At 43.1% G+C, this 15,393-nt stretch overlaps 1 protein-coding gene across 1 annotated transcript in view; it reads right to left on the bottom strand.

Moving 5' to 3' along the window:
• Positions 1 to 452: 452 nt before the first annotated feature.
• Positions 453 to 15,393, bottom strand: part of fbln7 (fibulin 7) — a 34,908-nt gene continuing 19,967 nt past the window's right edge. Inside the window, exons 4-8 of the mRNA XM_078542658.1 lie at positions 14,148 to 14,273; positions 9,877 to 10,026; positions 6,979 to 7,116; positions 5,257 to 5,395; positions 453 to 1,778 (exon numbers count right to left, since the gene is read on the bottom strand). Of these exons, the coding sequence (XP_078398784.1) occupies positions 1,406 to 1,778; positions 5,257 to 5,395; positions 6,979 to 7,116; positions 9,877 to 10,026; positions 14,148 to 14,273 (926 nt within the window). The 3' untranslated portion in view covers positions 453 to 1,405. The remainder of the gene's footprint in view (positions 1,779 to 5,256; positions 5,396 to 6,978; positions 7,117 to 9,876; positions 10,027 to 14,147; positions 14,274 to 15,393) is intronic.

Here is a 15,393-nt window from a genome sequence, read left to right as displayed (position 1 = left end):
AAGATCCTTTTCTCCCATCTCCAATATTTTTTACAACTAATAAATGGAAGTATTAAAAAAAAAATGAATGTATTCGAAAAAATGAAAAAAGACATTTAATGGGTTGCTTGCTGTGTCTTGGTGATTTATTTTTCATTCCTGGGGACTCCAGGAAAATCCTAGTGCCATTCCGCTTGATATTTACTGTTTCTTCCCCAGGCACAGTGTAATAAAACCTCTGTGGTCTTTTGCCGAAATGGGTTGCCGTCTATTGCCGGGAATTTCCTAGGGATTATTCCATTGACCACCATAACCTTGGCTGATTTCCTGACAATGATGGATCAGGAGATGACTTCAGGTGATTTCCAGCTTGTGTACTTAATAAAGTTAAGATTGCCGTGACACGAATGGGAAAATTGTCTGCGACTGCAAGTGTTTATTGTGCAGCCAACAGTGCAACGCAGTACCAAGTGTAGTGTGAAATATTTTTATTAAAAACAATTGGAATAAACAATGCCTGGCACAGGAGTTAAGACCTTCTATAAGAAACCTTTTTAGAACTTCCTGTGCAAAGCTATAATCCCACAAATAACTTCTGGCTACCAGCTCTTGAAAATATAGTAAAAAAACTAACAGCATCAGACCATTATATTGTTCTACTGTTCTAATAAAGTCAGGCAGTTTAGTGATGGTCAATGAGTGAATTTTCTTTTTGCATCTTGTCCGGGAGTCGTGATTATTTTTCTCATTGTACCCCACTGCTTTTATTAAGTGCCTGATGGAGATTAAACACTGCATTGTGTTGTACAATACACAATAGTAGATTAACTTGTTTGTAGCAAATAGCCCAAGATTAAAGAAAAGCCAAATTATTGGAGCTGTTTGTAAGGAATGGGAGTAAATATCAGGCCAGGGTTTGGTTTTCTTCGGTGTTCGGTTGCTGTGTGCAACGTTGACTTGGTTGAGTGGTATCCTCATTTCCTTTCAGGATATATTCCAATTGATTGATGGAGATTCCATGGAACATGGGACACTTAATGGTGAATAGGATGTGTGGCAAACATGAGATCAATAATGAACAAGGAAACCAGAGACACATGGTATTCAGATCTATGGCCAATAAGCAATGTATGATAAATAGGGAGGCTTACACAAATTCTAAAAGAGTTGCGCTATCTACAATGACAGAATTTGGTGAAGTCAGCTGATCATAGCACAACACTGAATATACAATTAAAGAGTAACAGGTAATAGATAGGATTCAGTCTAAATTGTACGTGGTAACACTTTCTGACCATTACATTGTGGCATTTGGACTCTGATAAAGTATCTTTCTCGCTAGCTGCTAATTCATTATCTCTCACAATAAAAGTCACAATTCAAACGAATCCCATGAGCCAAACATCAGTGGTCTCTGAATATTTTCTCAAAATCCATTGGCCGAGATAAAAAGTGTAACCTTTGACATATGCTTGGCCTGGAAAGTGCGATCGAGGTATTCAGACATGTCCACATCCACTTCTACGATGCAAGGTCCATTCAAAGACTGAACAAGAATGAGCTCACCCGTCTGTCTGTCAGATCGTTGGACTACAAACTGCCCCTGGTTGCTTCCTCCTGCAATGCCAAACCGCAGGCTGTCTGGTCCAGGCCTTCCGGGAGCAGCAGCTGTGGCCATCCGGAACAAGGTGACTGGGGGTTTCAGTTTTGAGGGCAAGGACAGGTAATGAAAGGAGATGGTCTTTGCAGCATGATGACAGGATTTGCTGTTCATAGGGCAAGGGTGACGTTCGCATTGACTGGAAACAAGAAAATCAGAAGATATACTGTGACCTTTTAAAAAATATATACATGGAATTACAGAAACAGACTATTTGGCTCAGTTGATCTAAATCTGTTTTTATGCTCCACATAAGTCTTCTCCCACCATACCTGTGTATCACCCTATCAGCATAACCGTCTATTTCTTTGTCCGAGTCTATCTAGCTCCTATTTAAATGTATTTATAGTATAAATACTGACAGTGTATTGTTTTTTGTTTTGCTTTTTTAAAAATAAGACTATGATATCCCCGAATCTTTTCCTGCACATATAGCTCTCCTGGCTTAGCCAAATTTGCTGTTAAAAGAGCATGGGAGGGTGGGTGTGCAGTGAGGGGTGCAACCCGCTCCCAGGTCTTAGCCAATACCACATTTCAGCTGGCTGTCAAGGGTTTGTGCAATGCCTCTTCATCATTTGTCTGGCCTCCACTCAGCAACTCATCAGAGCAACGAGGCCAAGGTTGAGAGTTTCTTTTTATTATTTCATGGGATGTGGGCATCACTGGCGAGGCCAGCATTTGTTGCCCATCCTAATTGCCCTTGAGAAGGTGGTGGTGAGCTGCCTTCTTGAACCGCTGCAGTCCATGTGGTGTAGGTACACCCACGGTGCTGTTAGGGAGGGAGTTCCAGGATTTTGATCCAGTGACAGTGAAGGAACGGCGATATATTTCCAAGTGAGGATGGTGAGTGGCTTGGTGGGGATCTTACAAGTGATGATGTTCCCATGCACCTGCTGCCTTTGTCCTTCTAAGCGAGCACAAGAACAGGCTCAGGAATAGGAAGCAGGAATAGACCATGCAGCCCATCGAGCCTGCTCCTCCATTCAATACAATCATGGCTGATCTTGAGCTTCAACTCCATTTTCCTGGCCACCACCCCTGGAACCAAACACATCTTCCCTTTACCCCCACTGTCGGCATTCCATAGGGACCGTTCCCTCCGGTACACCCTAGTCCACTCCTCCATCACCCCCAACACCTCAACCCCCTCCCACAGCACCTTCCCATGCAACCGCAGAAGGTGCAACACCTGCCCCTTCCCCCCTCCTCACCGTCCAAGGGCCCAAACATTCCTTTCACTCCTTGCATTTCCCTCAATTTGGTCTACTGCATTCACTGCTCCCAATGTGGTCTCCTCTACACTGGAGAGACAAACGCAGACTGGGTGACTGCTTTGCGGAACACCTTCAGTCTATCTGCAAGCATGACCCAGACTTCCTGTCGCTTGCCATTTCAACACGCCACCCTGCTCTCATGCCCACATGTCCGTCCTTGGCCTGCTGCAATGTTCCAGTGAAGCTCATTTCAAACCGGAGGAACAGCACCTCATCTTCCGATTAGGCACTTTACAGCCTTCCGGACTTAACATTGAGTTCAACAACTTCAGATCATGAACTCTCTCCTCAATCCTCACCCCTTTTTGATCCTCTTTTTCAAATACTTATTTTTTAATTTTTATATATATATATATTTTTCCCCACCTATTTCTATTATTATTATTTTTAATTTATTTCCATCCATTGTTTTATCCCCACCTTTTAGCCTATTTCGATCTTTTTTTCCCACACTGTCCCCTCCCCACTCTCCACCCCCACTAGGGCCATATGTCACTTGTTCATCCTGCTTTCTACTCTTAATGTCACCATTAGCACCTCCTTTAGCCAGTACCACCACCATCAACACCCCTTCGACCTTTTGTTTATGACATCTTTTGCAATCTCTCTTTTGCCTCCACTTATCACTGGCCTTCCATCCAGCTTCACCTGTGCCACCCCCCCTTAAACAGTATATACTTCACCACATTTTTACTTCTCTTTAGTCCTGAAGAAGAGTCATACGGACTCGAAACGTTAACTCTGTCTTTCTCTCCACAGATGCTGCCAAACCTCCTGAGTTTTTCCAGCAATTTTTGGTTTTGGTTAGATTCTGTCTTGTTGGAGATGGTCATTGCCTGGCACTCGTGTGGCGCAATGTTACTTACCATTTATCAGCCCAAGCCTGAATGTTGTCCAGGTCTTTCTGTATATGGACATGGACAGCTTCAGTGTCTGAGGAGCCTCAAATAGTCCTGAACCTGCAATCATTAGTGAACATCCCCACTTCTGACCTTACGATGGAAGCAAGGACTTTAATGAAGCAGCTGAAGATGGTTAAGCCTAGGAAACTACCCTGACAAACTTCTGCAGCAATGTCCTGGGACTGAGATGATTGACCTCAACATCTTCCTTTGTGCTAGGTATGACTCCAACTAGTGCAGAGTTTTCTCCCTGATTCCCATTAACTTCAATGTTGCCAGGGCTCCTTGATGCCACACTCGGCCAAATGCTGCCTTGATGTCAAGGGCAGTCCACTCTCACCTCACCTCTGGAGTTCAGCTCTTTTGTCCATGTTTGAACCAAGGCTGTAATGAGATCAGGAGCTGAATGGCCCTAATGGCATGGGGCAAAATGAAATAATGTGAGATTCTCACTTACATTATCAAATGGTGCAGCTGACCTCGCTCTGGAACAATGACCACCCACGCAGATGGTATCAAGTATGATTTATGGCCTTGATTGACTTTAAAACTCAAATGCCATGTTGGTGCAATGTTCAGTAAATTTATGGACAAATGGATAACATGAGGAAATCCTACTTCAGGAGTATTCCCCAATTCCTGATACACATGTCAATCACTGTGATGCAGAAATCCATAATCTAAACCCACCTAACTAGGCTCAGATGCACTGGAAATTTAATTTGTAATTTTGACTTACTGAGTAAATTTACTGAGTATGCGATACGCAATTCAGTTGTCAGGCTAGAGGACAGAATGAAAATATGTGGTGCATAGAACTTAAACTGGAATTAATTGACATACAAATTCATAAATTCATGGAAAGAACTTGCATTCATAAAGCAACTTTCATGATCTCTGGGTGGCATAAAATCCTTCAACACTAATTAATTTTCTGAAGTATAGTCACCATTGTAATATAGGGAAATGAGGCAACCAATTTGAGCACAGCAAGGTCCCAAAAATGACAATGAAATAAGCCACATGTTTAACCCGTTTAATGATTGTAATTGAGGGTGGAAGGTTGGCTAGGACATTGAGAGAACCCACCAATTTTCTTTGGTTAGTGCAACTGGACTTTCTACATCTACCTGACAAGGAAAATGGAGCAAAAGCATTTCCAGCTCCTGGAAATCCAAAAAAACCCACAGAAAATGCAGGTCAGCGGAGAGAAATGGAGTCAACATTTCAGGTCAATAACCTTTCCTCAGAATAGTTCTGATGGGGGAAAAGGGGGCCTTACTTTACCATCTCATCTGACAGAAGCTCCGACAGGGCAATGCTGAAGTGTCAGCCCAGATTCTACATCTAAGTTGCCAGAGTGGAGCTTGAACCCATAACCTTTGGATTTCGAGGCAAGATTGATAGGGATCAATTCATGTACAGGTACAGTTTTACTTACAATGGTGACGTTTTAACATAGCTGACATTTCCATGAGGTTCTGGACACTGTGGATTAACACACTGAAATCCTCCTCCTGTGTTGATACAAGTCTCCTCTCTTGTGCAGTTGTGTTGTAATGTTGCACACTCATCGATATCTGGAAAATCCCGACCACAAGTAAAACATGAGAGCACGTTCTGAACACACCATACAACATTTGAAATTTTTTTGAAGCAGTGCAACTAAATTAACATCGCTGCACTAATGCTACTTAATTGACCTGTTGAATCAAAGCAACAAAATTTCACAAAGACCTTGCTCTTGTCCTGTAGGTACTTCCTCCTTCCTCGTCATGTGACACGTGCTATTTGCCTAGCTTGGGACTCCTTGGCTGAAATCGTCTTCCTCGTCTTTTGCCAACGTTTCCCTGAGTCAATCAGTGGGAAATGCCTAAGGGCGCTTGTCTCTCTAGGGAAGTGCCTTGAACTCACTTGGCTCTGTCACAGATTACTTGTGAGCTCAATTTAAACGCTGCAAACTGTCAGGGTCACTGGCTTGAAGTTGAATAGTGCTTCTTCTACTTGGATTCCCCAAACCAATTCAAAAAAAGGGCCATGGTTGCAAACTTAAATCTTGTGTTCTGTTGCCCAGTTTTACAAGGGGCAGAATTTTATATTTACATTTCCCCACTGGCGGGTTTGTAGGGGGTGGAGGGGGGTGGATGTGATGGTGGCAGTAAAATTTTTCATATGGCTTTCCCACTGGGCTCCTGCCCACCCCTAGCTCTCTGCAATTTTACACTGGGATGGGAGAGGCCTAGGCCATCACACCCATCCTTGCCCTAACTGAAGCCTTTAAGTGGCCAATAGAGACATAGAGACAAAGAGAGAGAGACAGAAAGCGAGACAGACAGAGAGAGAGAGAGACAGACAGTCAGAGACTTGGAGAAAGAGGGAGAGAGCGAGGCAGAGGGAGGGACAGAGAGAGAGAGAGTCCATTTCCCACTCAGCCTCAATTTTAAGGCTGGCTCGAGGAGTTCAGGGGCAGGGGGAAGCCTGAAAAGTAACCCTGATTTAGGCCTCAGGCAGGAAGTGGGTGGGGAGGCGCCTCCATCAGCAGCCCCCTTTTAACATCAGGCACTCCTCAAAAGGTCTGGCCGTTGCAAGTGCTCCCTCCCCACTAGCCTCTTCACCAACACTTCACCTCCCGACCCTGTTCTGAAAACCCCACACTTAGCTGGCCCTGGACTTCTGGGTCTTAGAGCAGTCCCAGTCCTGTCCACTACAGCTTCTGGCGCTGCAGGGACTTAGAGAGCTGCCAGTCAATCAGATGAGTGAGGGACAGAAGTCCCACCTCCAACTAATTCACACTTGTTGGGGCATTAAATGACAGTGGGGTACGCAGCATCGGCAGAGATGTGTTCAGTGCCGATTCCTCAGATGGCAGGGAGGGAAATCCCACCATGATAAAAATCCTGGCCTTGAACCTTTGTTAAGCTGGTTAATATTTACTAGCTATTAGCAGGAGATCATCGTTCCTTCATCATCGCTGAATCAAATCTCTCCATCGAACAACAATGTGGAGGCACCATCACCACACATGGTTTATGAAGGTGGTTCACTATCACCTTCTCAAGGTCAACTAATGATGGGCAATAAGTGACCTACCTTGCTAACTAATTCTCAAGAATGGGCTGCTAAATGAATGCTTCACTCGTGGCTCCCGTATGTGGGGACTTACCGTCACAGCTCCTGCCATCATTGTGAAGTTTGTATGCAGGAGGACAAGTACAGCGGTAGGACCCAGGGATGTTAACACAGGTGTGCATGCAGAGTCTGGCAAGCCCTCCCAGTTGGAAAACCTCGCACTCATTCACATCTGTGTGGAAGAATTAAGGCATTTCTTTAATACAACTGTTCACTGCACGACAAATGCAGCCAGAGCAGTCCTGTAGGACATGATTTACAAATTAAACCTTATCAGATTGGCAGTTGATAAGAACTTGTACTTTGTAGACACTTGGGCAGATGCTTCTCAACTTCCTGCCCTCAAGAATATTCCTCCAACAGCACATGTGGTTCCCCGCCCAAGAGGTTATAGAATCACACAATCATAGAATGATACCGCATCCGCCCATTGTGCCTGTGCTGGCTCTTCTTGGCCTTTCATATTTTTCCCTGCAAGTATTTATTCGATTCTCTTTCGAAAGTTGCTGTTGAAACTGCTTCCACCACCATTCCAGGTAGTGCATTTTAGCTTACAACAACTTACTGCATAAAATAAATTCTCATCTAACTCTGATTCCTTTGCCAATTGTCCTAAATTTATGCCCTTTGGTGACCAGCCCTTCTGTTACTGGGAACAGTTTCTCCTTATTTATTCTTCATGAATATAATGTTAATCCTTCATAATTTTGAACACCTCTGTTAAATCTCTCCTTCTCCTTCACTGCTCTAAAGGGAACCAGCTTCTCTAATCACTCCACCTAACTGAACTTCCCTGTCCCTGGTACCAAAAGTCTCATCTTCGCCCTCTCAAAAGCCTTAACATCCTTCCAGAAAATCTTTTTTTCCAGACTTCAGCCAATTCTACTTTATATCAGTGTACAGAAGCCATACATATGCGGCCTGAGTTGATCTGGCCATTTGTCTTCTGGGACATAAATTATCTTCAATTGGCACATATACATTTTTCTTTATTCATTCATGGGATGTAGGCATCACTGGCTAAGCCAGCCATTTATTGTCCATGCTGATTGCCCTTGGGAAGATGGTGGTGAGCTGCCTTCTTGAATCGCTACAGCCCATGTGGTATAGGTACACCCACAGTGTTGTTAGGGAGGGAGTTCCAGGATTTTGACCCAGCGACAATGAAGGAACGGTGAGATATTTCCAAGTCAGGATGATAAGTGGCTTGGAAGGGAACTTCCAGGTGGTGGTGTTCCCGTGTGTTTGCTGCCCTTGTCCTTCTAGATAGTGGAGATCTTGGGTTTGGAAGGCGCTGTCTGAGGAGCCATGGTGAGTTTCTGCAGTGCATCTTGTACATGGTACACACTGCTGCCACTGTGCATCAGCAGTGGAGGGAGCGAATGTTTGTAGACGGGGAGCCATTCAAGCGAGCTGCTTTGTCCTGGATGTTTCAAGCTTCTTAAGTGTTGTTGGAGCTGCACTCTTCCAGGTAGGTGGAGAGTATTCCATCACATCCCTGACTTGCGCCTTGTGGACAGGCTTTGGGGAGTCAGGAGGTGAGTTACTCACCACAGGATTCCTAGCCTCTGACCTGCTCTCGTAGCCACAGTATTTATATGACTAGTCCAGTTCAGTTTCTGTTCAATGTTAATGGCTTTATTGGAGGCTTCTAGTTGATTATATTTGAGATCTATCAAAAGGGGGAGGGACTAGGAACAGAGGTCAGCCTGACGGACAATATGTTGTCTCCAATTGCATGACTCTGTCCATCATAGAACCTGCAACTCTACCCAAATTAGATTGCATCGCCTTCCGCAGTGAGGCAAGTAACTTGTCATTAGCGGAGTATTTATGAGGGATCCTTTGCTTTAATCACTAATTTTAATGAGTTTTAATCACAAATCAGCTCAGCCGGACCTGTGGCATGTCTGTGCCTCTGCTTGTCTTCATCCCTCTTTCTACTCCCCACACATGATCATCCTGCATTTTCCTCATCAAACTCACTTAACACCCATTGGAAAGTGCGTTTCAATTCTGCTGCCTCCTTCGAATAACATGGTTGGTGTAGAATTCTGGGATAAGGAGTGTGGTGGTGGCTCGCCACCGCCTAAGGCCAATTAGGGATGGGCAACAAATGCTGGCCCTGTCATCAACACTCACATCCCATGGATAAATTTAAGAAAAAAGCAGCTCCTTTCCTTCTGGGCTTATGCTATACTTTCAAAAATAAAAACTAACAACATCCTTCTCCAACACTTCTGTTGGTCTACATAGAGCAATCTCAGAGCTGAGCTGGGAATAAAACAGTGCAGACCAACCTGAAGAGCAGTGGAAATGCTGGAAAAATTAAGGGGACGGAGAGATGTTATCAAAAAAGAGAAAGGTTTTCGAAAAGAGAGGGAGGCAACAATATGGGGGAATTCAGGGAGGGAGTGGGAGGACAGGTCCAGTGGCTGAAAGAGAAATGCCAATGGTGGAACAGATGGAATGGGAAACCATGATTTACCAATTGTCAGTGCAAAGAGAGTCCATGTGGTGACAGTTCCTGGAGGAGATTGCTAAGGTGGTTGGAAGCAAGACCACGGTTGGTTTGAAAGACAAGATGAGGATCTTGAAGTTACTTCACTGGGGGTAGGGAGAGCCAGTGGAGCTTGAGAAGGACAGGGAGCTTGGAAGATGCAAGTCGTGGGTTCCTGAATAAACTGTGATTGATGGACAATGGAAACAGGGGGATTAGTGAGGAGGCCATTGGAGAAGCTGAGTTTGGGGCTGACAAGTGTAGGAATTAGTATTTTGTCACGAAAGGGAAAAGATAGGGTTGGAAATTATTCCAGCACAGCTTTTTAAACTTACAACAGAAGTAAAGCTTATTTGGATTTTTGATAACGTCCTGACAATTTGTGTGTTCCACACTCTACCACATGTTTTTATGATAATCACAAGCACGTACCTTGGCACACACTGTCCTCACTGATCACGCTCATATGGAACCCGGCATCACAGCTACAGTGTTGGGTCCTTTCAACCTTTGCACAACGGGGCTTCCGACTAAAAGACAGGTCACTTAACGCACTCGCACTCCATTCTACAGCAACAGGAGCTTTGGTGGGGGTGTGGGGGAGGAAGTGACATACCAGAAAAATAGTTTGTATGGCTCTCTGTTTTTTAACACCATAATGATTACAAGAAACTTGTAACTGTAATTAAACACCTTGGGAGTTAAATTCCCACTGTTGAGAAATTTCAGCAAAAAGAAGTTGGCGTAAGTACAAAGGTTTTAACTAAAGTTAATGATTCCTCCAACCCACACTTCTTTTTATTCTGGATTCTGGTTTGATATTTGTTTTGTTTGGATGGTGTCACTGAATGGAGAACATGGGTTTATAATTTCCCTGTCTGAGTTAGTCTCTGACTTAATCATTTTGCTTCGAGAAAAAGGAAATACAGGAATTCTTCCCATAACTTTTGGCACTGTTGATAACACATTATGAGCCTTCAGAACTGCCCTCCGGGAAAACCAAAGGGAAGAGAGGTGGGCAATAATTAAAAGAAAGTTAAAATTAAATCTTTCTGCATTTACAAATTTCAACAACAACTTGCAGTTCTATGGCACCTTTAATGTAGTAAAACATCCCAAGGTACTTCACAGGAACATTATCAGACAAAGACTAACACCAAGCCAAAGGGGGAAACATTGGGAGAGGTGAAGATTTTTGATACTGAGGCAGGTATCTAGTGTCAGGAAATTTCCTAACTTGGCAGACCCACTCTCGGTTTATAGGGCCCCTTTAGACCCAATTTTTGCTCCAGGGAAGTTGGGGGTGGGACAAGTTGGGCCCGCCGATCCTGGAATCAGACCCTAGGTGGCCACAGGGGTGGGGCGGGGGGTGGGATGGGCTGGATGAGTGCCGAGGTGAGCTAGTTAGAAGGCTCAATTCTCTGGGGCTTTGTCCAAGTCATTTTAGAAGTTGTTAGGTTGTCTAGCCCTGACCTCTCACACCCCCTCAACTCTCACCCACCTCCATGCTAACTCTGCTTCCCATCCACCCCCAATCCCTCTCTTATATCCCCATGTGACCTCCATGTTAATTTATTCCCTGCCTACCCCATGCCCCCTCATAGCCATTCACCCAGTACCCATGATGGACAGACCTCAGGACCCATGTGGAGATGAAACAAATAAACTTCTAATAATCTAATATAGTTCTCACTCATACACACTTGATAGTGAAAAAAAACTCTCATTGATGAAATCCTTTCAAAGCTATTAAATCTTCTTAAGTGCTTAAAAAGAAACTTCTGTTCAGACCCCCCACATCAAAGACAGCTAACCTGTCAATAGCCTAAACTATCAATCAAACTGTAAACTCAAAACTCCCTGGTGAGATATTTTTAGCTTTTGGAACATCAGCCAAGCATTCATAATGACATAATAATAGCCCTTTAGAAATGTCAACAAAGACTTCTATTGAAACTGCACAAACAGATAGTAATTTTTTTTCTAAACTATATCAGATAGTCTGTCACATAAAACAGTCCAGCAAGCGGTGCTTTTTCACTCTCACTGACAGTTTAAGCCTGTTTCTTTCCATCCTAAAAGAACGGAAGATTTAAATATTTCCGACCATGACACTTGATCAGACTTTTCGCCTTTTAGTGTTTATGTCTGCTCCATCAATTTGTGACTCTCACATTGAGAGTTAAAGCCCTTGAACCAGCCAAAATGGAGTCTGTTTGAACTCAGTACCAAGTTCAAATGGCCCTGCTGAGTTTGGGTTTGTGAATTGTGCGCCACCCCCTTCCCCTGACAGAAAAATTGGATCTGTCGGAAATGGGTGAAGAACATCCACACCCAAGTCCCACCCACCCTTTTTAAACGTTTTGAGGAGCATCTGAACGGAGGAGAGGGAAAATGGTGGTGAAGCTCAGGGAGGGAATTCCAGAACTTAGGGCCAAAACAGCTAAAGGCTTGGCTATCGATGGCGGGTTGAAGGGAGTGGCAGTGCACAATAGGCCAGAGATGGAGGAATGCAGCCAGGTGACACAGGGCTGATGAAATCATCAGTCTTTTGAAAGACAGATTTGACTCTGCTCGGTGGTTCTTACATGATCAGATGGTTGGAATTTGAAAGGCTTGCTCACTGTCTTTGAAGTTTAGGATTGTTTATATTCTGGGGAGGGCTGTGTTCATAAAGAAAAGCGACCAATTCTAGAATGTTTGTTAACGTGCTTCTGTAACCTCTTGATTGAACACACACAGGGCGAACATACTTTCAAAAGGTGTTAGCTGTGGCTCAGTGTCTACCACTCTCACCTTTGCTTTAGGATTTGGTGGATTTAAGTCCTACTGCGGACACTTGAGCACCAAACCTAGGCTGGCATTTTGATGCTGTGTGGAGGGAGTGCTGCACTGTTGGAGGTGCTTTCATCTTAAATGAGACATTAACTGAGGCCCTGTCTGTCCCCTCAGCTGAACGTAAAAGATCCCTTAACACTATTTTAAAGAAGGCTAATATTTCTCCCTGCACCATCATCACTGAAAGAGATTATCTGGTTCTTAACATACTGCTGTTTGTGGGACCTTGCTGTGCACAAATTGGCTGCAGTATTTTCTACTTTACAACAGTGAGTACACTTCAAAAGTGTCTATAAAGTATTTTGGGGCATCCCAATGTTGTGAAAAGCACTTTATAAATGCAAGTCTTTCTCTTTCACCCTTAAAGTTATGCAGATTCCAGATGTTCACTTTGTAAAGCAAATGGATTCTACCATGCACTGCTCAAACTGTATTAGTGTTAATCCGTCATGCTCCTGATGATTTAGATGCTGTCAATTTATGTGAACTGTTAGTTGCATGGTCAGACATCACTCGAGTATCCCAGACTGTGCCTCAGTAAAAACCAACGATGCTTAAGACTGAATTGTCCAATTGGCTCTTTTAAAAGCTATATATTATTTTGACAAAAATATAACCATGTTAGTGTTCCCAACCCTCCAGGATTGTCCTGGAGTCTCCAGGAATTTATGATCAATCTCCAGGACACTGATGTGTACTGCCCTGGAGAAAAAAAGCACCGGGACGTTAAAAAAGATTGAGTTTTTTTTGTTACTTTCTTTGAACATTTCTCTTTACCAGATTGAAAAATATTGATAATGGGGGTAAAAAAGGCTTTTTGGCTGACAGTTAAGCATCAACCATTGGGTAATGAACCTTTTTGCTTTCCAATTGGAGTAGGAAGGCACAAAGATAGATTTGTTGTCTGATAATGGCAGGAGTGTGGGGGTACATGTGATGAAACCTCCAGGACTAAATTTAACCACAGTTGGAAACCGTAAGCCATGTTCTACTTTCCAGTAGCCCTCACTTGGAAATGTGGGTCAAAAATCTCACGGTATGAAATATTCCGAAATCCTGTTGCTCACTATAATTAGTTAACGCTTTTGTAAAAGTAGCAGTGATAGGAATCTCATACGAAGATGCCAACATTTTGATCTAATACCACGCGGAATGATTTTCCTTCACTCTAATGGTTGGACGCGATAAAAAAAAATCTAATGGTCACAAATTGCTTCTTGCATCCAAAAGGAAAAGTTAAATAAATGAAACATCAGACAGACCATAGTGTAAGGAAGGAATAGTCTTTCAATGCAATTCTATCAGTCCCAGGTCCTACGCATCTGAGGGCTTATTGGGAATGAATGCAAAGCCGTCAGAATTGGACTTTAATTTTCACCTAGACATAGCTACCCAAAGCAACAGCAAAGATGTGTAATGACAATCTTGAAGTGGTGTATTGCTGAGAAGGCTATTCAACTTTATCATCCTGCTCCCCAAAATTTTGTCTATGTATCTTAAAAAAGAAGTAAAAATATTATTTACCAAACATGATCACATTCCCCCAGTGGAATGTGCGTGCATCCCACACAATAATAACTGTACTTCAAAGACAAGTTCCTGGAACAGACTCCACATGGTTTTAAAAAGTAAAACCACAGCATGTGCAAAATTGCTTCATAACACAGAGCGGAAAACACTTTTCAGTGCTTTTTTTTAGGTTAACTGATCAAAATTATTTTTAAAAGTTTGCCTTTGTAAAATTCCTTGCAGCACATTCCCATGTTAATACCCTTGAGGAAGTCTGAAATGTTTGTTTCCTAACTTTCACTGTTCTCACTTTCCCAAATCTAGACGATTATTTAACCTTCCCAGATGTTACAAACCTGTCTGCACTGGATAATGGCAGTGGCGCCCCGTCCAGCTGTTTGGGCAAGAGCACGTGTACTGGTTCACAGCATCCACACAGATTCCTCCATTTTGGCAGGGGTTGCTGACACATTCATTCATTTCTATAGGAGAAATCAAATAGGCTTGAAAGAACGGGTAAGTCGAACATCATAGTCCACAGATAAGGATTTAGCCATGTAGTTCTTTTAAATCACTTCCTGGGAGGTTCCTGTGACATTTATGAACCACAGAATCATAGAATGATACAGCACAAAAGGAGGCTATATGACCCATTGTGCCTGACGAGCTGTTTAAAAGAACAGTCCAGTTAGTCTCGTTCCCTTTTCCTTTCTCCATAACTCTACAATGTCTTCCTCTTCAAGTATTTATCCAATTCCCTTTTGAAAGTTATCTCTGAACCAAAAATGAAAAACAGTCCTCAAAGTCTTAATCTGGAAAAAATAGAGCTATCTAGTGCTATGGGGTATTATAGATATACTTTCTCCTTTAAGATGCCCCATAAAACCTACCTCTTTGACCAAGCTTTGGTTATCTGTTATAATATGTGGCTCATGGGGCAAAGGATGCAGAGGAGGTGAGAATGAGAGGTTTGAAGTTTGCAGAAGACTTGGTTAGTAATTTGTAAAAAATATTCATAAAAACCCTGCATTTGAACAAAGGCAAACAGATGGGATGACGAATAGGTGGAACAGTTTGCCAAGAAAAATGGTTGAGGTCAGGGTAGTGGGTGCCTTCAGGAATCGCAGGTGGTGGGGCTTGTATTATATTTATTTAATTATGTTACATAAAGCTCTGGCTAGACTGCATTTGGAGAACAGCATTCAGATCTCAGCACTGCCGCTCAGGCTTGTATTCCTTTTCACAGAGAAGATTAAGGAATTGAGGCGCTTAAGATGATTCAAGGTTTTGACAGGGTAGATAAAGAGAAACTATTTCTTCCTGTGGAAGAGTGCAGAACATGGGGACGTAATCTTATAATTAGAGAGAACCCTTTAGGGGTGACATCAGGAAGCACTTCTGCACACAAAGTGAACATCTGGAACTGGTTTCCCAAAAAGCTGTAGATGCTTGAGGGTCATTGAAAATTTCAAAACTGAAATTTATAGATTTTTGTTTGGCAAGAGTATTTAAGGTTTTTTTGTTAATATTCATTCATGGGATTGTGGGTATTGCTGGCTAGGCCAGCACTTACTGCCCATCCCTAGTTGCCCTTGAAAAGGT

This window comes from Cetorhinus maximus, chromosome 5, assembly GCF_964194155.1.
Source record: "Cetorhinus maximus chromosome 5, sCetMax3.hap1.1, whole genome shotgun sequence".
NCBI lineage: Eukaryota > Metazoa > Chordata > Chondrichthyes > Lamniformes > Cetorhinidae > Cetorhinus > Cetorhinus maximus.
Note: the sequence above shows the minus strand (reverse complement) of the source record. Positions and strands in the feature narration are given on the sequence as shown.